Below are 26746 nucleotides of genomic sequence, written 5' to 3'. Positions count from 1 at the left end.
TAAATAGAAATGGCATTTGAACCTGTGTTCAATTCAATATTAATGACATTTTGAATTGTTTCTTTTAAAGTATTTATGCTGTCAGAAATTCATTTTGTTTTGAGTTGGGCTCCACAACTTCAAGTGTTATGAAGAAAAAGCAGCACCAGAGTAATTCCTCTGCATCAAGTGTTCTAAATTACAGTATGTGTTCTTACAACATCTGTATCTGCTGCTAGAAGTGGAGATGCAAAGCTGCATTGATCCAGGATTTGAAGACTTAATATATAGTTCATATTTTCAGGTATCAAAGGCGTATGTTTAGCACTGCTAAAAGTGCCTCTTCCAAGTTACCTGGAAGCAGCTAAATTTCAAGTGTCTTATTCTCATCACTCTTTGGTGTGGATTTCTTGGGTGAATTAAAGGAGCGGAAGAGTTTTTGCCTTGCAGCAGGGGGCTGGAGCAGAAGACTTCTGGACCCTTCCAAACATGTGGTATCACATAGATGTCTGGTTCCTCTCTCCTCAGCTATACTTCTTTTTCTAGAGATATGCTGCTGCGTATCACCTTTCTAACTCCTGCCAAACTCACTTAGAAGGGAAGGTGATCCGGATGGAAATACCCCAAACAAAACTCATCAAAAGTCAGACTGATGATACTGGTTGGGCCTTTCAAGACACAAGAATAGCGTATCTCTACAGAAAGGAAGGTTGCAGCCAAAACTCCAAGGAGAAGGAGAATGTCAACACAAACACCAACCAATACCTGATGCTCTTTGGGACAGAAGGGCCCTGTGGTTCCATGTGTATTTTTTTATGAAATACAATGTTTTACCCCAGGACCTCCAGGACCCTTTGCACCACAGCTAAATGTGAAGAACCCCAACACCAGAAGTCACTAAGGTCACATTTAACCCCTTATGTGGCTGTTCTAAGCAAATGGGCATTGGGCAGGGGAAGGAACTTTCCAAATACAGTCATACCATACAGTCTAGTTGCGTTAGGTTAGGTTGAGGTTGAGGATTTTCGGGTTGTGAACACGGCAAACCAGAAGTGTATACTTCCGGGTTTCACTGCATGCACAGAAGCATTCTCTGCGCTTCGCACATGCACAGGAGCGCTCTATTGCATCACACGCAGAAGCAGTGCTCTACTTACGGACTTTTGGGGGTGCTTTTCACACCCTACTTACGGACTTTTTGGGGTGCAAAAAGCACCCCAGAATGGATTGCATCCGTAAGTAGAGGTAGCACTGTACTATGCTCTGGGTGGGGGTGGGGGTGGAATATTTTACGATGTTGCTGAGCAGAAGCTCTCCCTTCTCTAACACAGGGCTGATAGGTTTTTTTAAAAAAAAGAAAACAAAATACAAACTGAACTGTGAGAAGAGGCAGGCATGGTAAGGCACTTTGTAAAACACTACAGAAATTATCAACAAACTACAGTACTTAAAGGGAACAGAGCGGAGAGCTGGAGCTGCCAGTCACCAGCCCGCCTCTCCAGCTGAGGTGAAGAGTTTTTGGGGGAGGGGGAGAGGAATAAGCAGCTCTACCACACACGCACCCCAAACAAAACCAAAAACCTGGTATCGTAGTACTTATCCCCATCTGGGGCTATCGCAACCAAACAGCATTGTCCGAGAATATCCAGGTAACCCTGGAAAGAGTAGACGCAAACGCACTCCCAAGTTGCTGTGCATGTTGTGCTTTGTGTGAGGCGGCTCCCCCTCCTTTCCAAGTCCACACCGGGGGGTCCTGGACCGTCGCAAAGCCCGCGCCTCCTCCGCCACCCTCAGCCTGATGGGGACATAAGGACGCGAGGGGGGCGTGAGGCGCCGCTGCCCTCCGGGGTTCCTGCAGGTCCGTCCCCGCGGCGGGCTCGCCTCCCCTTCCCCCAGCTCGCCCTCCAGCCTCGGGAGCCGGAGCTCTTTCCCGCCCCCCATTTCCTCCTTTCGATGGGTGCGCGTCCGGCGCCGACTCACCCGCCGAGCCCAGGAGCAGCCACAGCAGCCACATTGCCCCCAAGCGCCACGGCCGCTCCGGAAAGTTTTAAGGCTCTGCCGAGCGCCTCCGCCTCTCGGCCCAAGCCCGGCCCAGGCCCAGGCGGCTGTGCGGGCGGGGAGGGGGAAGCGGGAGGAGGGCCAGGGGGAGGCTCCCTCCCTCCTTCCCCAGCAGCCGGACCCTCACGCCCAGCCAGCCAGCCTCCCGTTCGCGCGCAGCCTCTGGAGCGCAGGGTGGCGAGGCTACTTGGTGCCATTGCAACGCCCTCGCGGCGTCCCTGCCCTGCCCCGCGGCGCCCCTGTTTCCCGAGCGCCGCCTGCCCGGCTCCGAGCAGGGCTCCTGTTTGAGAAGGGGCCCCGAGTTCGCTCCGCTTCCCCTCTTCGCGTCACCGTGGACAGGCTTACTTTGGAGTAACACCCACAGGACTCAGGGGGTACATGTGTTCAGGCTTAGCTTGCCACTCAAGCCAGTGCAATTTAAGAGTAAGTCCGGCTAATCTTAAAACTAAATCGCTTCAGGATTGGGTCTACTGCTCATGGGATGGCCGCAGAAGCAAGGCTGGGAGAGTATGTACGTTCAATTAACAACAACGCAAATATACTATTTTTCTGTTCCAGCAAGTTAAACGCCAGGTTCCTGGGAAATTTCTCTTAAAAGGCCACTTCCTTAACAGAAGTGATTTTAGGCAATATTGATACGGTATGATCCGAACGCAGCTTGGTGGCAGTTCCCGAAATAGGCCCATTCCCACAAAAAGAAACACAAGGAATAAGGGCCCACAAAATAAGGCTTAGGACTAGTTCATTTTTTATGGCATAAGCTTTTCAGAGCAGATGCAGGTTCATAACTGAACTGCGCAAAACAAAAAATAATTTTAACCTTGATAAATGAACATTAGCTACTCTGAACATGCACATATCCAAGATATTTTCTTCTCCTTTGTTTTGTTCAGTCACCATCTCTCATGTCTTATGGGCTGTTGCGAGATCTAGAAGGAGGTATAAATGGCTGCAAAAGGAGAGTGGTGGTGGTATGGTAGGTATCATGATTTGGGTCTTTTTTCCAGTGTTTTGCATATTTGGGGTGAGTTGGTTTGATTTCTCTCCCCCACCCCCTTGCTACAGCTTCAAACAATCCTTTCCTGGTCTGATTGTTGCATGCTTTGAAATGCGTAAATCCCACCTGTGCACAATTGATGTTAGTGTGCACAGGGGATTGATTCCAAAGAGCCTTCTGCGCGCTTTGCGCATGCGCAGAAGTGCTCTATCAGCGCTTCACGCATGCGCTCTATCGGCGCTCTGGATACGTACTTTTCGGGGTGCAAATGGCACCCCGGAACGGATCAGGTACGTATCCAGAGGTACCACTGTATACAATTGTACTGTAAATTTACTATGCTGGGGATTTTTGGAATACCTGAAATTTAGCTTCTGTACTACAGGTGGCATGCAAAGTTTTCCCATGTGGGACTGGGAGTGACTTCTGGGAGGCTGCCACTCTGCTGGCGGGCCCACATTGTGCCAGCCTCCTCAACCTTTCTCTGTCCTCACCTGGAAACGACAGTGGCATAGCTGTCTGGAAGCTAATACTGTAAAGTTTTTGAAAGCTCCCATTGAACTCTAGGAAGGCAAAATGCTGTTGCCTTCTGGTTCACCTACCTAGCCACCAAAGGGATCTCAAAGGTCATTTTGTCTGGGCGTCTCCTATGCAGTACTTCCTATGCAACCTGCAAAATATCCCCTGTAAAATCCAGAGTGCACAATAGGCTGCTTGCTCTTCCTTTTCAGTTTCCATTTGCATTGGACTGACCTCTCCTACATTGCACATATTCTTAAACATGCACACATGTTATTAGATGCCAGGAATGGACATCCACCTTTTATTTTGTGCCGAGCAGAGAAAAGATGCAAAGAGCTTCTTCCTGTGAGTGAGTGCAGTGGTGGCTGATATAAGTACCCTTTTTCTCAACGATGTCGCTCCATCTCCTTTTCTGCTCTTTTAAAGGTGGTGTGGCGTGGCAGTCATGTTGTGTTAAGCCACACACCCCTGCTGCAACTATTTTGGGACTAGGACACCCCACACTTTCCCAAAATTCCAAATGGGCCGGTGCAAAAGAGGGTAGCATGCCAAAAAAAAAAAAAGCTGAGCGCATTCAAAATGAACCGCAAAATAAAAGAGAATTGTGTCTCAAGATGCTGGGGAAGGGGAATGGGCAAGCCCTGGTTTTCTTCATTAGCAGGTGGTTCAAACCTTCTGATGCAAGAAGTTCCCTACCGGTACTACTTTGCTCTTGATACGTAGCCATCCAACATCTGCTTACAAACCTCTAAGGAAGAAGAAGAATCCCCCACCTTACGAGGTAGTCAGTTCCACTGTCAAGCAGCCTGCACCATCAGGAAGGTATTCCTGAAGCTTAGTCTATATTTATTGTGGTGTTGACTGGCTTCTCGCACAGTGGGCCAAAAGAATGATCCTGCAATACCTTCCGCACACAGACATGCTTGCAGGAGAGGATGGAAAGTATGGCTTCTTGTGACTGAATTAGATTTGTTGTTTCCTGACTGTTCAGGATATCCGACACAGGGCTAGTTGTGTAAATATGCATTATTCATTCATAAGGATACCCAGTGACCTGATTTTGTCAGGACAGGAAAAAGTGCTGAATTATTGAGAAGGAGTCAGGGAGAGAAGGAGCATACAAGCGCAGTACTGAACTCTTCTTATTTATTTTGTTTCTTCAAGTTCCCATTCATGAGTGACTGTAACTCCATAGAACTCCTGTACACCAATGTAGGTTGGTCAATTGCTACTTTCTGTGGTTTGTTGTTATTACAATTTAAGGAAACCCTGGAGCAGTACTTAATCAGGTTTGCAATTACTGTATGTGAACAGTCAGCCAAGCTACTGAGGCTTCCATCCCATAATGCACACATGTTTAGTAGGCCCCAGCATACTTACTTCTGAGTAAACACATCATATGCTTGTTTTCCAGCTTTTGTATCTTAGCACATTTGAAAGCAGGAATGAAATGGGAGCCTATGAAACCTACACTCCTGTTCCTTTTCACAGTGCAGCCAATCTCTCTTGTTTTCTTCTGTGTCAAAAAGCATATCTGTTCTCATTCTTCATCTGTTGATCTCACATTTATCTTCCTGGAATCTCTTGTTGACTGCCAGTAATGGAGTTTTTCATCATAACTAATCAATCAGAATTCTCCTGGTGAATTTACAGTCTGTCTAAAGTAGTCAGATTCCCCAAGGTTCATGGTTAAGGAAATATGTGCAGTGCATTTTCACAGCTTATGTGTGGACATATGGACCAAATGGTTCTGAACCAAATCCTGATAGATCTGATCCCAAGTTCCATTAGGTTTCATGTGTATATATTCAGTATTCTTTAATCAGTAATAATTAAAGATTTAAAGCTCACTGACTAGGGCTTTGGCTCCTAAAGATTGGCATGTGTGCACAGCAGTGCCAATGCTTCTTTAATAGATTTTTTCTTTTTTTGTAATTCAGGGGAAATACAGATAATTTTGGAATATAAGAAATTCAAAATGCCAGCAGGCATTTATTATTAAGAGGCAATTAAAGTTTGTTCAAATACTGTACTGCATTAGTAACATTCTAATCAGCAGTCTCACATTAAACCTGTTTGGTAGCAGTCTCAAACCAGTCTTCCATCAAACCTGTACAGTGGTACCTTGGGTTACAAACACCTCAGGTTACATACCCGGAAGTATTACCTCGGGTTAAGAACTTTACCTCAGGGTATAGGAGTGAACTGATAGTCTCTTAGGGTATGTATGGATAATGTATTTGAGAAACTTTATTTGCACACAGATAAAGAAAAAAACCGTACACATGAATAAAGAAAAATAAATAAGAAAAAAGGCATACCTATGATTGAGTTACAGGTGTTTATTTTTCTGTCACAGTTAAATAGGTTTAACAGGTATCTGTTTTTCTGACCCGCAGTGGCTCTATCATACCACCCTCAAGCCTCTGCAGAGCTGTCATATGTACACAGCTTTATTCCCAGAAAAGACCTCAGAATACATTTAATAAGAGCATGAAACTACTGAGTAACTTTATTTCAGCCAAGAACTCAATTCTTTATGTAATAGCCTAAAGCTGCCAACTGGTTTTTAAAACTGTCACCAACTAATCTGCAGAAAAATACTGTTGGGTACAAGCTGAGTTCATGTAATTCATTTTTAATATAGCCAGCTGAGAAGCCTGGGTTCTAGAGATTTATTGATGAGGATTTCATATAATTTGGAGGGATGAATGTTTTTCATTATTATTTTAATACCTAGCATTTTTTTGTTGTTGTTACAGATTGAGTGAAGCTTTGCCCATCAGTCATTAAATTCCAAGTGCTTACAGTTAATTTCTGGAGCTGAAAATGGCTATTCGCTGCAGGAATTAGTGCCAAAAATAAAGAAGATATTCTAGCCACTAGGACTATGAGCTCTGTGGGACAATAAGTTTGTTTCAAATCTTCTCTTCAGGCAGAATAACACTGTCATTCGAACATCTTGATAAGCCTGACATTGGGAGAGAGCAAAAACAACACTTTTGGAATTGTTCTTAATTCTTATCTTAATTTTTAAAGCTTAGACAAAACATAAATACAGAATGCTGTGTAAGCTTTAGTAAAAGAAAAATAAAACCTAGCTATGGGGTTGTTTTTAAGTTGTATGCCAATGTATTTCATATTCCCATTGGGTTCCATTTACTATAATGAAATATATTTTCCCTTGAACCTCCCATCTCAAAACAGCTCCATTCCCATCATCTGATGAAGTAATACTAACCCTGAATTTATAAGTATCTCTGTTGCTTATTATGAAGCTACATTTAATACTATTAGATGTGATTAAAACACAATAGCTGTGTTGTGCAAGTGCTAGCACTTTTGCACCAAAGAGGGACATCTCTTGCCAGGTTTGAAGTTTATCTGGCATGGGCTGAGAGTGCGCTTTTGAGAGAGGTAGGGCTGTAGTACAAGATACCCGAAAGGGCCCCTTGCATTCATTTTTCTGATAGATTTTAAAGACAATCCATACCACAGACATCCCCAAACTCGGCCCTCCAGCTTTTTTGGGACTACAATTCCCATCATTCCTGACAACTGGCCCTGTTAGCTAGGGAAGATGGGAGTTGTAGTCCCAAAACAGCTGGAGGGCTGAGTTTGGGGATGCCTGGCATACCATTTCAAAACATGGTAACCATATGCCATTTTCCTCTTTGTCAAACATACTATAATGTACATGAGTTGAAATGAGCATCTCTAAGGCTCAAATACATTAATAATTGATTCTAACAACTGGGGGGGGGGGTAAGGAAGGTCACACAAGGACACTTTCCTATTCCATCCTTCCTCCATCCTCTTTCCTCATAAAAAGCCCTTCTGATGAGTCAGGGATGGGATTCAGGGGAGGTAATTGACCAAATTCTGCTTCGTGCACAGGATGTGGCTGACTCCATTTTGTCTGAAGCATCTCCTACTTTCTCCAGCAGCCCACTCTAGCTCATCCCATGCCCTTTAGGAGGGTCCCCTGATTCACCAAAGAGGCTTTTCTGAGGCCAAGTCCCCTTGTAGAATTCAAGCTTAAGTGTTTGCAGATACCCACTCCTGTAATGGACTAGTGACGTCCTCTTTCTGAGTTTTCTCGCATGAGAATCCTAGCCTAAATGTTTGTGGCCACTTATTCCTGGGTTAAACTTGATTTTAAAAAAATAAGATTATATATATGGATTTCATTCCAGTTCTAAAATATATAAATGCACTCATGTAATCACACAGACTCCAATGTGCCCCCGCCCTGTGCATTAACATGAGCACAATGAAGAATGTTGACAAGCTGGAACGTGTGCAGAGGAGGGCAACCATGATGATCAAGGGTCTGGAAACTAAACCTTACAAGGAGCACTTGAAGGAGTTGGGTATGTTTAGCCTAGAAAAAAGGAAACTCAGAGGAAATAGGATAGCCATCTTCAAATATCTTAAGCAGGGGTAGGCAAGGGAGCAGTGGACTCAAAAGGTTGAAAACCTCTGACCTAAGCTATCAATTTACATAACTGCTTGACTAACAACCAACACAAAACAAGTAGCATCAAGGACTCACCTGGGTATGTGCTCATTTTTGGTGCCAGATGGAATTGACAGATGCAGAGGGGGAGAAAGCAAGAGATGACAAAATGAAAGATTAGCTCAGCAAATCCATGGCAACCTTGATGAGTTATCTCAGGATTTCCCCCTTCACACATTTAACTAATGAACAAACTAAACCACCAACTGAACCTAACTAAATATAGAATGATTGTGTGGTTAAATGGGGAGGTCTCTAAACATAAACAATATAGTCTTAGGCAAGTCATTACCGTACGTCTTAGTCTCTGAACATGAATTCTGTCCGGAATATCCGGGAAACTACAGCACATTTTGTGAGTTTCCCAGGGGGTCCGAAAGATGGGAAAAGAGCACCCTTCCACTCACAGTTTTTCCTCCAGCCTCTGCCCTCTATTTTCTCCAGCTGCTGGTACAAACACACCCATACAGACAAGTACACACACACAAGCAAACAAACAGAACAAGGACCACCCACTTGCCTCCAAGCACATCAGTCTTCAGCTTTTAAAAAATTAAACTACCCACCCAGGCATTTCTATTGGTGTTGCCTCAGGTGCTAGCTCCTATACCCTACTACAGTATTATTTCCCTCTCCATCTCTGCCCCCTCACTCCTCACCCAGTTCATCTGATTGGAAGGACCAGCACAACTGTCTCCCTGGTCTTAGCTTTAACAATTATATAGACGTTAAATAGGCAATAATTCTCAAATTATTATGTAGCTTGGGGTTCCCTGCCCCATAAACGGGCCACAAAGAACCTAAGAATGTTTGTATGTAATATATAACAATATAGGGTTATTGTTCAACCTGGGTATTTGTTTTTGTTTTTTGTGTGCACAGGCTGAAAAAATGAGAGTGGGAATGTGTTTGGTTGTCATACCTCTTGTATCAGATTGATGAGTATAAAAATTTGAGGTTGTGTTAATTATGGACAAAACCTTATAATAATATACTGCGGCATTTCATAAATGACTGGCTGCCGCTTTGGTAAGTCTTTGAATTAGTCACCATGCTTAGTTGCAGGATTTTGATAGATTCGAAATCACAAACAATCCTTTTCTTTTAATTATATCACACCGAGATGATAAATGTGGCTTCTAGAAACATTTATAAAAAGGACTTCTTCATTAGCATTTATCATACCAGCCATGCCTCTTACCATATGAGCACATATCCATTTACCGGTTAAAATTCATCTTCATTATGGCTTTCTAATGTTTTGATCTTTTAACTCTGCTTCTAGCTAGGAGCTGTTCCAAAGACTCTGGAAAAATTTAGCTCCAAATGGCAATTGTGCGGTGCAGTGACCTAGACAAAGGTCTTCATTAGTCATCCAATATTCCGCATGAAGGCGAGCCAGTGGAAATTATGTGGGCTAAGGAAGTATTAATTCCCACCATTTACATGCCATTAAGTGCCATTTTGTACATTGCATTTTAAAAGTGTACTAGAAGATTTTACATCTACACCTAGATGCAATCTATTGTGACAGAGGCCAAGCTAGACATGGGTTAATTGTGTGAATGCAATTAGCATGCACATTTTTGTTATGTAAATAGTACCTGCAGGAAAGTCTGTGCCATGAAAAGCAGGAAGATTGACTTTTTCCTTTCCCTATCGCATTCCTGAAGAAGAAATATCCACTCCCAAACTACTACAGTCGTACCTTGGTTATCAAACAGCTTAGTTCTCAAACATTTTGGCTCCCGAACGCCGCAAACCCAGAAGTGACTCTTCTGGTTTGCAAACTATTTTTGGAAGCCAAACGTCCAATGGGGCTTCCGCAGCTTCCAATTGGCTGCAGGAGCTTCCTGCAGCCAATCAGAAGCCGTGATTTGGTTTTCAAACGTTTTGGAAGTTGAACAGACTTCCGGAACGGATTCCATTTGATTTCCAAGGTACGACTATATGCATTTTGAGGAAAGCTTTCAGTTGAAGCTAATTAATGTCATGTTTAGTTTGGCCCAAGTAGATGTTTGCAAAGGTGACTATGATACAAGTACAGTTGTGAAGCCTTTATGCTTTGGCCTGTAGGTGATTTTCTTCAGAAAAACTGCTGGGCTGGGGTTTGAGGTTAAGAGGGCCCACCACAGTGCTCCAGGCCCAGTTAGCTGGAGGGGCCTTGTACGTATGCCAAATAATCCAGCTTCCTGCTTGATTTCCTGCAGGAAAACCAGAGCTTCAACATCCCCAATAGACAGCTATCCAATATCTGCTTGAAGGCCTATTGTGAAGGAAAAGTGCTCCCCTTCTCGTGGCAGTACCCTATTTAATTGTCAAGCTGTTCTTACGGTACTAGAAATGTATCCTAATGTTCAATCAAGCCTGCTCTCCTGTAATTTAGGTTCATTATTAATATTATTATTTATTAAATTTGTATACAGTAGGTGGTTCACTACATAAAAATGCAATATAAAAACACAAAATACATAATAAAAAACAATAACAACCCCCACACACAAACAAATAACCCCTCCCCCGTAAACTCCTTAGACCTCTTTCCGTAATCCGAGTCAGCAGTGAACCTTTGCTCTGTTCTGTGTTGAAATTAAGGTCCCGGACTTATCCCAGCCCTCCCCAATGGGTGAGAGGGTTGTGACAAAACAGGACCAGAGGCTGGAGAAAGAGAGTCTGGGAACTATATTTAAAATGCATCAGCCAAAGACCAGTGAATGCATTTCAGTGTATGAAAGGTATAAGCATAATCTACAGAGACTATTATAAGAAAATCACATTATACATAAATGAATATTGGGTGAATGAGAATACAACAAACATATGCAGGCAAATACTACAACTTACATGAAAAACAAAAGAGAATATGGACATGCACTATTAAACCACACAATGGAATATCTATTAGCTGTTGTGTGCAAAGATCACGATATGTTATATTGGGATTAACTTTTAACTTGGCTCTACTTAAATTGTCATTTTACCTCAGTATTTTTGCCTATTACAAGCAGTAATTGTGACATGCAACACTAGCAACATCAGTTTTAACTACTGTTCAGCTCTACTTTGATTTACCATCTAGTTTTCTCACGAATCCAAACAAGCTGAAAGCTTTTCTGTGTTCCCAGCTATATAGCAATTTATCCTAAAGGCTGAAAAAAATGAGAAAAGGAAAAAGAACTCAGCTACCTTTCCAAGCAGGGGTCCAAAGGTACATGTTTCTGCGGACTCATGAGAGGTTTGAAAGGCGAAGCCAGCATTTCTGCTTCCTACATCCCAAATCCCAGGCAGAGAGAGACATTAAGATACACATTAGGAACACAGGAAACTACCTTATACTGAGTCAGGCTATTGGTCCATGTAACCCAGTGTTGCCTTCACTGACTGGCAGTCACTGCCTAGGGTTTCAGGTATGAGTCTTTCCCAGCCCAACCTGGATATATGAAGGATTGAACCTAGGGGCGTCCATGTGCAAGTCGTGTGCTCTGCCACTGAGCTACAGCCAGAATTTCTTGACCAACAATTCCTTCCATTGTACTCCATACCTTCACTACACACCAAGATCCGCCCGCCCCCCCCCAAAAAAAAATGACAAGAGCAAGTTAAGTGTCAGCCTTTTTAAATCACTGAAGAGTACTGTCTTGTCTCCTCTCAGTCTTCTCCAGTTAAATAGGGCCAATTCCTTATTAGGACTTCTTTTTCAGTCAGATCACACTAGTGCAGGATAAAATGCAACTACTACTTATTATGTCTTGGAAACTGTAGTGTTAACTAATGTAACCAACCATCACGTTAACCTCTCTGGTAGTCATTTCACACCGTTAGCTCATGTTCTGCTTGACTCTAAGACAATGTTCAAATGTAGTGCTGCCAAGCCAGTATCCCCCATCCTACGGTATATCTTTACATTTGATTCCCCCTTACTCCAAATGCATAATTTTGTACTTGTCTCTGCTTAATTTCATTGTGGTACGTTCAGCCCAGTTTTCCATTCTATCAAGATTATTTTGTCTTCTGCAGTGCTAGCTTTCTCTCCTAATCTTGAGTTATCCACAAATTTGATAAGGATATACTCCACCCCTTCATTGGATATTGTAAAAAAAATGTCGAAGGGTAGTCCCAAAACATCTGGAGAGCCGTGTTTGCTTATGCCTGTTGTTAGGAAACCCCTATTCCCATCAGAGATCTACAATGCCCAAAGTGGTTTAACAATTAATTCGTCTTCCCACGACACTCCTGCATCTCTCCTAACAACTCTCAGCTACCTTAACACACTAAAGTTCCCCAGGGTTCTTTGGGGGAAGCCTTGACTGTTAAGGTGGTAAGATACTACTTTAAATATATAGTGCAGATGGGGCCATACTGAGTCAGATGGTTGGTTCCTCTGGCTCAGTATTGCCTGCATTGAATGGCAATGACTCTGCAGCGTTCCATGCAAGGGATGTTGCCAGCCCTACCTAGAGATGCTAGGGATTGAGCCTGGGACTTTTGCATGCAAAGAGATATTCTGCCACTGAGCTGCACACAGCCCTTCTCCAATATAGCAACATATTCTGTTGCGCAACCTTTTAAAAAATCCATTTAGCTGTAATTAATGTTCCAGGTACTAAAAGCATAAAGGTAAAGTTACAGGTAGGTAGCTGTGTTGGTCTGCCGTAGTTGAAACAACAACAACAACAAAAATTCCTTCCAGTAGCACCTTAGAGACCAACTAAGTTTGTCATTGGTATGAGCTTTCATGTTGATTTGTCTTTTGTATACTTTATTTAACATTTCTGAGAGATTACTTTAGGATTTATTTATTTATTTTACAAAAAAAGCTTGCAAATATTATTTAGGAGTTATAAATGCTCCATATTATTGACATCTTCCTATTTGTATGCGGGTGTGTCGTGGGAACATTCGGCATGGAGATTTGGAGCATTCACTATGCAACAAATAATCAAAAATGCAATGTCATCTTTGTCTTCAGAAAAAAATTAAATGAGATGCGATAGTTTCTATGGAGTCAATAATTCAGGGAACAGAACAGAAAATTTTTGCTCTCTTGTGTTTTACAAAATAATTGGCTGTAATCTGTGTTTGTTCCAGACCTGTGCATGATGGGATCAGTAGGTCTGCTCCTCTTGTTACATTTCTGAAAGCTCAAATGCCCTTAGTTGCATGTCTCTTGCCGAGCAAAACAACCTGGTTTTTAATTAACTTGAGCTTTGTGAATCCAGTTAAATAAATTTGTCAAGCTCATTTGGTGGTGTAAATGTATCTTGTCTGTGGCAGAAATCTCCCCAGTGCTGTAGCCCCTCAAGTTTGAATGTTGATTCATGATGAGTTTGTCGCTGGGTGATAACATCTCTCCTTGGAAACAGAACATTCTGCCGAATGTGGACAAATTCAGATTTCCAAAGAATCAATTGAAATAGATTTGGGATGGTTAAACCACATTAAATTCAAGATGGGCTTCCTGTAGCCAATCCATTTATCCGCTGGCTGAAGTTTGTTTGCTCAAGAGTAAGCTGCAGAAATGAACAAGCTCTTTGTTTATACATATCCTAACATATAACTCCTTATGGCCAAGCTAAATATAATATGGGGTAGTCCATATTTTGGTTTGCTTTTTCTGTGTGTGGGGGGGGGAGCAGTGGCTGTGAATGGTCGTTTAACCCTTTCCTCCCATGACATTCTCCCAATCAAAATTGCCCTCCTCTCCCCAAAGGTATCAGTCGTGCAAGATGATGTTGAGTATGCAACTGAATCCCTTTCACAAAAGGGGTATCTTCTAGCATATCTTCTTCAGTGGCCTTTAAGAAGTTTTTGCCCATATGTCAGAATGATTGGGTGAAATTCTCAGAATCTGCTTTCATATGGCAGTCCAGAATTGCACTTATACCCAGACTGCATGATGTTCCCCTCCTTGTGGGCGAAGAATTTCAGTAGCTGAGCATCCAGTGGGGCACCTGTACCATACTTGAAATTATGTACACAGTGGAAGGAGGGGATGCGTCAGCTTCTCTGTTGTGATAAGATTCCAGCACAGCTCAGTAAATGTCTAAAACTGAGCCACAGTTCTGTCTGCAGGGTAGGCCTGGCAGCTCTATTTAGAAAAGACAAATGATTTGCATAATTCTTCCTGAGGTGATTTTTAAAAATTAAACTACCTAAGTAGTTTTTATTATTATTCATAGGAACTAATCAGGAATACAGAGCATTTGGCATGCATTGTTTTGTTCGGAAGGCACTTTCAGTTCCTTTTAGAATGAATTACATTAATTTCCCACCTCTGCTCAAAGCACTAATATTTACTGCTAATTATCCCAGAACAGTCATAACAGAAAACACAAAGAAATGCAACATGATTATATCATCTCTAAATGCCTAAACTCGCTTCCTAGACAATAGGGCCATATCAATAATTTCCATTAGCGTAATGGAGCGCAAGTAAACTAGAAAAAAACTTTTCTCCAAACCCCAAATGTAATGAAGACAAGTGATCACCGGGGATCATCTGGCGGTTGGGTGAAAAATCAATAAAATGAATGACCAGATCAATAAATAGTTCCTTTAGTGAATATAGAAGATTGCTTCAAAAAGATCCATTACTGGCGCTTTTGACATATAAATTACATATGGAAGATCAATACATCTGTATGATGAGAAAACCTTATGTAGCTCTGAAGGACTGGAGGTTGTGTTGCTTACTGTCACACATAACCAATTTCAGATCCTCAGCAGATGCAGATTTATTGAAGTCACTGTAACTAAACCAAATGTTTCTGGCTGAGGATTACCGTAGCTATTATAGTCTCACTTCAAGTCCTGCTTTTTAATGCTGTCTAATATCTGACTGCCCTTCCTAGCAAAAGAGCATGAAAAATTAATGAATCAGCGATGACTATCTTGGGATATTCTCTGTACTTAGGTGTGCACTTGTGCAAGAACAGAGAACAATGACAGCAGAGCTGTCCTTACGGCGTGAACTGGCTCTGGCATATGGATTTCAGCATTAATGGATCATTAATTTCCCCCAAAGTCCCATTGGTCCCTTGGATATTGTACCAAGAGAAGATGGCTATGGATTTGCCCCACTGTGGCACACAGTCAGCTCACCCGTGATCACGGTAGGTGCACCTGTCCTGTCGCTGAAGAGGAGGCAATGGCGTGACCATGACTGATGACCCAAGATCACATTATTCAGATGTTGCTGGATGGTTCACAAGAACAACCAACCTGGCCGAAGGGAAGGGGAAGCGAAGGAAGCAGCAAGATGGGCCTTAGAAGGCCCTTGGAGAGCAAAGGAAGGGACGGGAGCCGGGACAGGGAGGCCTAATTGCTGCTGGGTGACCAGGAGAAGGGAGAAAGAAACAGAGGAGCCTTCTGCACCAAAAGACTGGGAAGATTTCTGCAGCAACCGCTCCAGTGCAGCAAGCCAGGAGCCTCTCAGACCTGATCCTGTACAAGGTTGTTGTGAAGCTATCTACGTTAAGCAACACTGTGCACACTCTAGAGCATTACAAAGCTAAATTAGAGTAGTTGGGGGTGGGGGTTGCAGTGCTTCCCTCCCCCAAAAGGAGTGTTCCTGTTCAGGGTTTCTGTCAGCCATTTCCTCCAAGCATAGCATAGCATTCCCCTCTCGCTTTCCCTATGCTCTCTTTTTCTTTTCCAGCTGACTGTATACATTCTAGGAGTACTGAACATGCTCATATCAAACTGGGATTTTTGGAGCGGGGCAGGGGCAGTGTCCCCCTAGATTTCCTAATAAAAAAGCACTTTTGCAAACCTCAGATTTCTCCTGGCTTTTCAAATGCCCCCTTCTTGTTTCTCAATAGCTTTGTCAAGCTACAATCCTGTTTGCATTTCCTACCCAAGTTCATTATTAGAAGGAGTGGTGGCGATTATGTTGATGAAGAGCTAGTGGCACTTCCATTTGGCCTAACAAAGCTTGTGGAACTCAAAAGCCTGCTTACGCTTAGAATCATAGAATTGTAGAGTTGGAAGAGACCACAAAGGCCCTCTAGTCAAACCCCCTTCAAATCTTTTTGCCCAATATGGGCCTTGAACCCTCGACCCTGAGATTAAGAGTCCTATGCTCTACCAACTGAGCTATACCCATCATGTTACCAAGAGAAGTTGACAGAATCCTCTTACCTGTCGTCCACCCTCAGACTGCATGGCTTCACTTTGAGCGCTGTCAGTGTAAACTGATTATAGAGAGAAGCTTGCAGCGTGATGCATAGATTCTCTTACCAGTCCCCCCCCCCAACATGTTGCATATTTACTATAGAAAGGGGTGTTCCCAGACTGCGGAGACAGTTTACTGCAGGCTTCCCCGAGATGTCAGAAACAGCAGAAACATTTATTGTCTAACATCAAGCATCTGTTGCTAATAACCAGGCACTTCCACGTTTCCCTACCTAACATAAGAGAGCGTGGGTGTTACTAGACACATCACAATTGAACAGACATTAATAAACACTAATGAAGTCTTGGGGGACAGACTTAGGCAGTTATTCAGTTTTACTCTGGGGAGACTTGCCTGCGACCTAAGTAATGAACCTGTGTAGCCATGTTAATAAGCTTACAAGATCACAGCATGAGCTTGCATGGCCATGGGCCAGATAGCATGGCTGCAGTTCATCCCTGGTGTCACATATGAGTCGGAGGGATGGGAGTTACACCAGGGAAGATCTTTGGCTCACTGCTGCTCGTCATTAGAGATTATGCACATACAAGATACCTAGACTGGATTAAGGGGATCTGAGGATTCTGCTTATAGTTTCTGACATTCTTCTGGTGCATAAAAACAAAACAAAAAACCCACAAATATTAACATGATAATATATTAGCTATATATTTTGTGTCTGCAAGGAGAAGAGTTGTGGTTCACACTCACCTGCCCCATCCCCAAATGTCTACTGATCTGCTTCGCAGCAAGTAGCCAATAAATGCCTTTGCTCTGTGTCTGGGTCAAGATAAATGGGACACAGAATCCCATAAGAGCTGGACTCCAGACAGGAAGTTTTAGAGGCAGTGCACAGTTCAGGGCTTGAAGGAAAATGTCACCAGTAGGCAGGATCTGATTTCAAGGCTGGCCTAATGATGTGGCTGGTACAGAGCCAATGGGAAACAATTCCCACTTGGATTAGATTACACCCGTGCATCCGTCAAGGCACATTCCCTTTCCTGCTCTTTGTAAAAACACCCCTGAGAACAGCAGTCCCTTTCTCTATCTCTTACCGGCCTCCTGCTAATGCAGCTTCTTCCGAAAGCTGTGCAAATTTGCCAACAGCGTAGAAAATGTGGCGTTTCCCGCTTGCCATCACCCTCTTCTGAAATCTCACTTTTTACAAAACTGTGACCGAGGAATCAATCTGGCACGAGTGGCTCTGTCGGATGTGGCACAGCATATCGTGGCTGCAGGGAAATGTGTCAGTTCCACTTCATGGCCACACCTTTGACGCAGAACACTAGGATGGGAGCGGTCTAAAAAGCACCGGAAATCTTAGCTCCTCTCTCAGGGCATAGCACTAGCCCAAACAAAATATCTTTCTACATGTCTTACTGCAAAGCACATTTGAAATTGAAGTTTCTCTTCCTGGTGGTGGGGGTGAGGACAGTTCAGATCACCATTTTTTGCTGAGAGTGTTTTCCTGCCTTATTTGGAAACACATACACCGTAATAACAACGAAGAAACCAGTCAGTGTCACCCATGCAGCCACTTTCCACAGCTATGCATATGTTCTAAAAAATGTTTTGAACATAGAATTCAGATTCTGTTGCAGCAAAAACGAATTGCAGGGCATCATCGGATAGAGGGTTGCTGCATTAGATTTCCCCTAAGTCTGCAATTCAATGGTGTTGCGTAAATGGCCCCATTTGCACACAGTTGAAAGGGTGGTAGCCTTCCTGCAAGGCAATAAACTGGTTGCAGGAAAAAAATATGTGTACATTTTTGCAAAATCACAGTTGTTTGTTGTTGTTGTGAGACAGGACACCCCAGAAGTGATTTTTCCAGATTAGAATTGTATTTCTGGTAAGTCTTTGTTACAGGGCACATATGTCCTCCAAACATCAAGTATGGCAGAGATCTTAGGATCCATTGTGCCCTCTAACAGGACCAGCTAGCATTTCTCCCCCAGACTCTCCTCTCCTCTCTCCTGGAATTCAGTGGTTCCCATTGTCTTCTGTGGGAGGAGATTTACAGCTGCAGTTGGAAGGCAGTTGAGATTACAATAAATCTTGTCTTCCTCCTGTTCTCTTCATCCTAATGGTTCTTTCTTCTATAAATCAACTCAATTAACTGTAAACATTTTTTATTCATTATGTCTTCCTGGTCTTGGGGCCGAACTTAACTATCCATTTTTAAATGCCTTCATGGTCTTGGGGATTGGATTATGAAACATTTCATCTGTGTTACCTCATGCGGCAGCTGATGTCATAGAATCATAGAGTTGGAAGAGACCACAAGGGCCATCCAGTCCAACCCCCTGCCAAGCAGGAAGCACCATGTCATTGTTGGACACCTGCTGGACCCACCTTAATTCTTTCCTAGCCCAGTCTCTAAGCAGTGCATCATTATAATTTCCATTGCTGCCCAGAGATAGCATCACTCCACGGCATTGGGGGAATTTAAATGGTGACTAAATTCAGCTACCTCTGCTGGCATTGCCAGATAAGCTCACCATGTATGGAGGTAGGTACCCACTGAAGGACACATTGTCCAGAGCCCACTCCAATCTGGAGCAGATCATGCCCCAAGCTTTGTTAGCACTCATTCTGCTTTATCTTCGCCATCCTTCTTTGCTAGGTCAGTCTTTAAATACTCATAATCTTTCTCAAATTTCTGTCTCTGGTGTGACGTCTCAGCTTTGTTTTCTTCTCACCGCACCATATTCCTAGAGCACTGCACCGTTGATCCAGCTGGCTTCTCATCTTCCCTTATGTAAGACACTTTCAAAAATATGTCTCTCCACTTTACTTTTTTCATTGTGATCAGTCTTGGGCCACCCACAAACCACCAGAATTTTGTGGGAGGGATTCAAGCACCTATAAGAAATTTAGGTTTGCATACAGTATTTAAAGCACACTGGTGCAGCAAATCCTTTTTTTAAAAAAAATGGACCTTTTTCCTTAGGAAAGTGCTGAGGAAGTGCACTGAAAAGTGTGGGATGAATGAATGAATGAATGACCGACTGGAAGATGCAGAAACGCCATACAAAGACATCAGGATGAATGCAAGATGAATGGTCATTGTTAGGCTGGAAATAACAATGAGAAAGACAATTGGAGGCAGTATGCTAGAGGCTGCCTCCAGACTATCATTCATGAAAGGGATTCAGTTGCATACGGGAAATAGAGTTTTGCACAATTAAACTGGATTAAAGTGCTCTGTTGCACTGGTGCAACAAACCCACTTTTTAAAAAGTGGAGCTTTTGTGGTTAAGCAAGTGGTGAAGAAATGTGCTTAAAAGTGTGGAATAAATGACTGAGTGATGGGAAGATGTATAAGCTCCCCACAAACAAAGCAGAACAGATGGTCAGTAAAGAACAAGCATAATCTGACCTCTGCATAAACTTTGTGCAAGCAAATCAGGATGTATGTTCAATAAGCAGGTCGTCTGGAGGAACCCTTCTCTTGCCTTGCCCCTCTACCCTCCCTGGTTTTCATTCTTTGTGAATTGTGCTTTATGAAATCGTAAGCCTGTAGGTGGGCTCATAACACTTAATTTTGTGTGGCATCTGGTACAGCAATAGGCACCGTTTAAGAAATAAATGATGGAGAGGAGAGAAGTCAATGGAAGCCACTTACTTTTATGGAAAATAAATAAATAGAGCACTCTATTTACTGTCAGTAAATACCTCACTACTGTATACCTAATAAGAAACAAACATCAGATGACAGTATCAGAGCATCTTGAACCTTTCTTAGACATATATCATATGAAGTGCTATTTGTGAATAAAAAATAATTGCCAACACAGATAAACGGGAAATTCAGAGATAAAAGTAGGAAACATAGCTGTTGCAGCTTGACGTGCTTTCTTGGACTGTGGTAGCTGTATAAAAGTTCAATCTTCATGGTGCCAGATGAGGGAGAAATTAAAATGAAATGTACAACTAAGGTAGCCCTATAGATATGCTAACTGGACAATAAGATTCCTTAGGTTTCAGAATGATGGGTTGTATATTGAACAGGGATGGGGAACCTCAGGCCAAATGCCTCACTAGATGAACCTCCAGATTCTCCCTAGGCCACACCACTTTCCAGCCCTGCTCCTTGCCTTCCTTCAGTGCTTTGGTCTGGCTAGAAAACATCCTTAAACTATGGTAATGTATTTTTCTTTGCCTGGATGCAAAGGTCTCTCTCTCTCTCTCTCTCTCTCTCTCTCTCTCTCTCTCTCTCTGTGTGTGTGTGTGTGTGTGTGTGTGTGAGAGAGAGAGAGAGAGAGAGAGAGAGAGAGAGAGAGAGAACCTGGTTTTTGAATGACTAAGTCCATCTCCTGCCCCACCCACTTTTGCCTCCGGCTCTGTGCACCAGCAGCATGCGGCCCCTAGAAGGTTGTTCACAAAGCAATGTGGCCTTTGGGCTGGAAAAGGTTCCCACTCCTAAGCTTGCGCACTCCAAAGCCTGTGTTTATTTTTTCTGCAATTTCTTAATGGCACTGGCAAGTTAACTGGCAGAGCTTGGCAAGCAAACAGAAAAAGATGGGCTTTGCAAGCGATCAGCTGAAAACGGAGAGAGATTCACTTTAAGACAAAGGATTCTAATGATGCTAACATTCTGTACTCACAACTCAGCTGGGTTTCATGACCTTGACCAAATGTATGTCATTGTAGTCACTTATGAAATCATGTTGGGTATGATATTTCATGTAAGGAGTCAAGATTAGAGCATGAAATGATCCTTATAATATATTTCATTCATAACAATCCATTCTGAGATCCAGATAAGTCCTTGTAATGTCCCAAAAGGGTTTCATCCAAACCTTGCACATCAAACTAACTATTCTGGGGTTTGCTTTAGATATACTGGGCAGTATCCAATCATTGTGTCCATCATGTGCTCAATGTGCTCAATGAACTCCTTTTCTCACCACCACCACCCCACATACACTCCCCAAATCTGTGTTCTAGAACCGATTTAGGGGGCACACGGGAGAGGAGAGGGATGAAAGTTCCATTGAGCAAGGAGAAAACCTTGCATTGATGGGATGAGTTACATCATGCTACTTTGGAATACAAGGCACTGATGCCGATGAATTTGAAGGCCACTATTTTTGGCTTTTCCTATCCTGAGCCAGATGACAGTTCTATGTGAGGTTAAGAGTTTACAGTCATCCAGGAGCTGCGGGCAATATGATGCAAATCAGACCAATCTAATCTATGAACAAAATATTTCTGAGGGTGCATTACATCCAGGAACTCCGCAGAGAAGAGGGGACGCTCTAATGAGGCTGCCACACTTCATTAACGCATTTAATTGCTGCAGTTTATATGATTTGAAAACCTTCACCGATTGGTAGCTCTGTGGGTGAAACTTTCCAAAGCAGATGAGATTTGCATTTGGCAGCCACTTCCACATGGATCTGATTCCAGGGCTAAAGCTGAAGTATTTCCCTAAGGCAAATAGCAGAAGGCTGCAAGGGAAGGCACCTGGAAAATAACAAGAAGGATATTAATAACGCAGAACACGCCCTTGACTTTAGCACGCACCCAGGAGAAGCAAAACGGAGGGATTTATGCGAGCATTGGCAAAGCCTTCTCAAAGTATCAGGCTGCCGTGGAAGTTTCTTTTTTTTAAAAAAGCATTGCTTCCTACAGGCAGGCTACAATCCTCAGATGGTTTCAGGCACACCCTGTTCATTTCCATTGGCTTGGAGACAGCATGAAACTTTGAGGACTGGGCTGCCCTCAAAGGATCTGGATTTCCAGGAGGGCTTTGCAGTGGTATTTCACACCAGTCAAAACAATAAGAAATCTTATTTTAATAGTGGTGCTACTTTGATATTTTCCCTATGACTTTAAGCCGGGCCTGATGGATGCCTTCATTATTTCTTCCCCAGGCTCGCGAGTCTATTTTTATACCCGCACTGGCCAAGCATTTCTCAGCAACACCAAATGCAGAATATATTATAAGTATACAGGCATTAGCATTCAGGGTTACTTGATTCTGATCAGTGACCGAGACTGTGGATGCAATGCAATGTGCTTTGCAGCAGGAGGAAGAGAACTGGAGGGGGTGGGGAGAGCCTTGGTGAGTTTGTTCTTAGTACAAATATCAGCGCAAAAGCCTTGCTGAACTTAGATATAGGCTTATGGTACCTATTAAGTACTTGCTTTTTGCCTCAAGCCCCTTGCGCTACTGGTTTCTACAATTGCCAGATAACCCTGTGTTCCACCAGCTTTTCAGTGCACCTGCTTCCCCCCTCCTTAACCCATTACCCTCACACATCCTAACCAGTGTGGATTCTTAAGCTGCGAAGATGCAGGATCTTCACAGTTGTCAGGTGTGCAACGTCTGAACAGATCTGAGGATCTTGACTGAAGCTTTTCAGTGTGTAGCTGTCTCTCTTGTGTACCTTCCAAATTAGAGGAATTTCTGTTTGACGGAAGTGGTGAGCATAGTTATTTCTTCTTTCCACCTGCTGGCAGGATATTTAATTACCGGATATGAGCTCTCCCTCCTGCACAGACTCACCTGAGCCATATAGTAAGGGGGGTTAGAAGGCAAGGCAAAACGGAGAGAGAGGGAGTGTAAATGTGAAGATTATAAAAATAGAGAAGAAACTGGGAATGGGAACATGGTACACGTGGGGGTGGATCAAGAGAGTTGAGGCTTGTACCTAAGTAACAAGCAGGACGCCTGGAGAAAGGGAGTACAGACTGTGAGTGGAGGAGGCAGGAAGCGGGGGGCGGGGAGGAATCCTGAGGCAGTTTAAAAAGCAAAAATTCACAAATTGCTACAGAAAAGTGGAGAACTGGGTTTAAGACCGGGGGAAAAAGAGAAATGGGGAAAACCAAAATTGGAAGATCCTTCCATCCTCATTCTGAATATGACCTTTATCATGCTTGCTCAAAGGTAAACTCCACTGAAATTATTGTTATTACATTTGACCTTATGCACAGAATTGCAGTTACAGATGCAAAAAGTCCCCCTTATCTGTTGCTAATCTCCTGAGTGTCCTCCCTAGAAACCGTAAGCACTGAATAGTACATTACATATACATTCAAAATGCCATAACTTACTGTAACTGCTTCCAAGTCCTGTGGCCTCATATTCCTGGCTCTCAGAACACCCTGAGTCCTGTAATAACATGTCACTCAAGAAACAAACTATTTCTGCTTAGTATGTCAGCTGGAGTTTTGCAGCTGTTTTCTTCAGCATGCCAGAGAATGTGATCAATGAATTTCTGCCAGTTTATGGGTGGAGTTGCTTTGACCACATAGGAGTGAATCCCTAGAACAAGTTACCCTCTGCTGTAAGAGATTAAGCAGATAAGGTGCCTTGCCAGAGGTGTTGATTGTTTGAATACAGAAGCTTTCCTTCCTCCCAACCCAGTCACATTCTTCGAAAAGGGAGGAGTAGACACTTAGCAGTAAACCCTTCACTAAGGTGCTTGGAGAGATCTCCGGTTTCAGTAGAAAGATCTTATCCAGCTCATCCAGGTGTAGAATATATGGCTCCCTGTGACAGGAGGCTAGGCTGTGAAGACTCTCAACACTATATTTCAATGTTGTTGTTTTTTCTTGAAAAGCAGTTACCCACTTCTGATACATCTGAACTGTAGCACGGTAGTTTTCAAACTTTTTGTCTTTAAGGAAACCTTTCCACATTGGCATGTCTGCTGAGTTCCATTTGCATGTTGTATCTTACCTTGGGGTGGAGGTATTTTGCAGAACATAGTTGAAATGGAGCCCTGGCCAGGTCTACAGGATCTTCTAATTGCCCCACTGTGAGATGGGAGCAGATCCTACAGTGCTTCCAAATGGGGACTTCATTAAGATGCACATTTTCTGGAAAATGAGTGAAGAAGAATGGCAACTTAAACTGATGGAATACCCACAACTTGCAGAGCTAGCATATAGAATAAGGGCAGAGATGTCCAACCAGTAGATCGTGATCTACCGGTAAATCCCCGGCTGATCCTGGTAGATAACGGGATCCTTATTGTGTACAAAAAGTCACAGGGAAAAAGCTAAAAAAACCTCTCTGTGCAATCCTCCCCAAAACAAGCTCAACAACTCTGGTCAATCCACCCACCCCATGCACTCTCCTCCTCTCTCCAGTGACAATGGGTAGATCACTGCCAGTTTTTTTATACTGGGAGTATATCGCAGTCTCTTGGGAGTTGGACATGCCTGGAATAAGAGAACAAGAAGAACATACGTTTAGAGAAGATTGGAAAATGTTTATTGTATATATGGAGGAAAATTGTGTATATTTGAAAATATGGGCAGCATTAAGATAAATTCAACAGTGTAAATAAGTTTTGATGGAGCTAAGAAAGGAATACTGAATGGTTTATATATAAAAAATGCAGGGATTTATGTTGTGCAAAATGAACCATGGAAAGAGAAGAAGGGAAGTCATTGATATTTTAAGGTTATTTAAATGAATATTCTAAAATGTAAAGCAGAACATTTAATAAAAATTATGGAGGGGGGAGATGCACATTTTCTGTCACACATTTGGCACAATCATTTCCACACATTCCAATTTTTCATTCATAGTATCCATCATAGCTGTCAAGTTTACCCTTTTCTCACAAGGAATCCTATTCAGCATAAGGGAATTTCGCTTTAAAAAAAGGAGAACTTAACAGCTATGGTATCCATTGCTGTTCCATCACTTGGAATCCACAATGAGTGGAACTCAATGTCAATCTTCTCCAGCCAGCTTCCGTGTTCCACAACGGTCAAAATGGAAGCATGTGCTTTTTGGGGTGGAGAGTAAAATCCATTTCCATTTATGCAAGATTTAATATGAAGAATACACACACACACACACACACACACACACACACACACACCAATGTATGTGCTGTTGTTACAGGCTGTATGCAAATCTTACATTTAAAGCACACACACCCCAGGCAAGAGACTCCTAGGAACTGTCATTTACCCCTCACAGAGTCTGCAGACAAGCCATCAGAGTCTGGCAGCAGACACACCTTGGGATGCTCCATTGCCCATCTACTCAGGAGGGGACCTGTTTCTTCCTCAGAGCTGCAGTTACCAGAGTCCTCTGCCTCTGAGGAGCCCTGGTCTGGGGCCATGACCGAAAACACCTAACTCTCTCATGTGACTGCATCGATTGGAGGTTAAGATCAGGAGTAGGGAACTCGGAAGCTTGTCTGCCATGACCTTACCTTCCAAGTCCTGGACTGCAGAATCCGGGACCGGCAGCCGTGTGACACCGGAAGTTGCGTCGGCGTAACTTTCGGTGTCGTTTTGCCCTTCTATGGGCACCAAAAATGGCCGCTGCCGGCTTCAAAAGTAGCTTCTACGCATGACCGGAAGTGCGTCAACGCAACTTCCGGTGTCAGCCCGCCCATCCATGGGCACCAAAAATGGCCGCCGCCGACACCAGAAGTTGCGTCTACGCACTTCCGGTCATGCGTAGATGCGACTTTTGAAGCCGCCGGCGGCCATTTTTTGTGCCCATAGAAGGGCAAATCAAAAAGAAAGAAAAAATGGCCGCCGGCAGGAGAAAATAACAGAGAAAAATGGGAGACAAAGTGATACGGGGGACCACCGGGAAAGGTAAGTAAAAACGGGGGTTTCCTGGGGGAAACGGGGTACTTGGCAGCTATGGCCATGACTGATCTTTCCAGTGATAAATCTCTCGATACTGCTATAATAGGCTTGCCTGTGCATGCTAGAGTTTTCCCTATTACATTGTTGTTTTTCTGTTTCATTATTTCATTTGGAGCCTTCACTTCTTTTCTTTTTTCTTTCCAGTAAACTGCAGTTTTTAATGTATCAAGAAGTGATATTGTAACACGTGACAAGCTGAACTGAAAGGATTCAATATCTAGGACACAAAACAGATGAACCGAAGGCCCCACAAGGTCTATCTTCTCTATATCCTCTATGTCAACTGCCTTCTCAAAGAATACCTTGGCTATAAACAAAAGCTGACTTTTTGGGGAGTCCAGTCAACAAAAGTGTTGGGAACACTGTACTCTCTCTCTTTATGTAGCTGTTATGCAGGTGTACACATATGATGCTGCTAAGGAAAAGAAAAGGTTCTTCCACTATTCCTTATCGCAAAGAGGTAAAACATATGATACGTACACAATTCGTGTATTCTGTCTGAGGTGAGATTAATCAGTGTACAAAATAAATTCACCATATTATTTTAGAAAGTTATTTGTCTGTCTGTCATTTTGACTGTTCTTCATAGGTTCATCCACCTCTTGAAATATCTTCACTAAACTTGGCAGTGGGTTCCTGAGCTGGGGCCAGTGATCATCATCAACATTTGGACACCTGCTGTCATTTTGAATCAACTTGGTGGACCAAAATGTCACTTACCGTAGGCATGATTTCACCTGTTTTTTTGATATAACGTCAGCCGCGTCTTGAGATATGGTCACCAAACTCAGCACGAAGGTTCCTGAAGTAGGACTGGTGGACATCATCACTGCTTGGAGGCTGGGTGCCCTTTTTTTGACTC

General features: G+C 43.1%; 1 protein-coding gene and 2 long non-coding RNA genes across 5 annotated transcripts in view; 1 reads left to right on the top strand and 2 right to left on the bottom strand.

Annotated features, from left to right (window-relative positions):
- The window catches only part of LDLRAD3 (low density lipoprotein receptor class A domain containing 3), a 124533-nt gene extending 122355 nt beyond the window's left edge, over positions 1-2178 (bottom strand). The window contains exon 1 of the mRNA XM_035116202.3: positions 1960-2178. Coding sequence (XP_034972093.1) covers positions 1960-1993 — 34 coding nt within the window. The 5' untranslated portion in view covers positions 1994-2178. The remainder of the gene's footprint in view (positions 1-1959) is intronic.
- On the top strand, positions 2089-26435 carry LOC148687639 (uncharacterized). 3 transcript variants are annotated; one of them, XR_015949858.1, is made up of 3 exons: positions 2089-2460; positions 2931-3013; positions 14989-15850. It is a non-coding gene; the product is annotated as an uncharacterized LOC148687639 (long non-coding RNA). The 3 variants fall into 3 exon arrangements; XR_015949860.1 differs by lacking the exon at positions 14989-15850 and adding an exon at positions 26029-26435 and having other exon boundaries at positions 2098-2548; XR_015949861.1 differs by lacking the exons at positions 2089-2460; positions 14989-15850 and adding exons at positions 2488-2544; positions 26029-26172.
- Positions 5886-24060, bottom strand: LOC148687640 (uncharacterized). The gene is made up of 3 exons (XR_015949863.1): positions 23942-24060; positions 11262-11341; positions 5886-6527 (listed from the first exon to the last, which is right to left on the bottom strand). It is a non-coding gene; the product is annotated as an uncharacterized LOC148687640 (long non-coding RNA).
- Positions 26436-26746: the final 311 nt, after the last annotated feature.

This window comes from Zootoca vivipara, chromosome 1 (assembly GCF_965207765.1).
Source record: "Zootoca vivipara chromosome 1, rZooViv2.hap1.1, whole genome shotgun sequence".
Taxonomy (NCBI): Eukaryota; Metazoa; Chordata; class Lepidosauria; order Squamata; family Lacertidae; genus Zootoca; species Zootoca vivipara.
The sequence above is the reverse complement of the archived record's forward strand: the minus strand, read 5'-3'. Positions and strand labels throughout refer to the sequence as shown.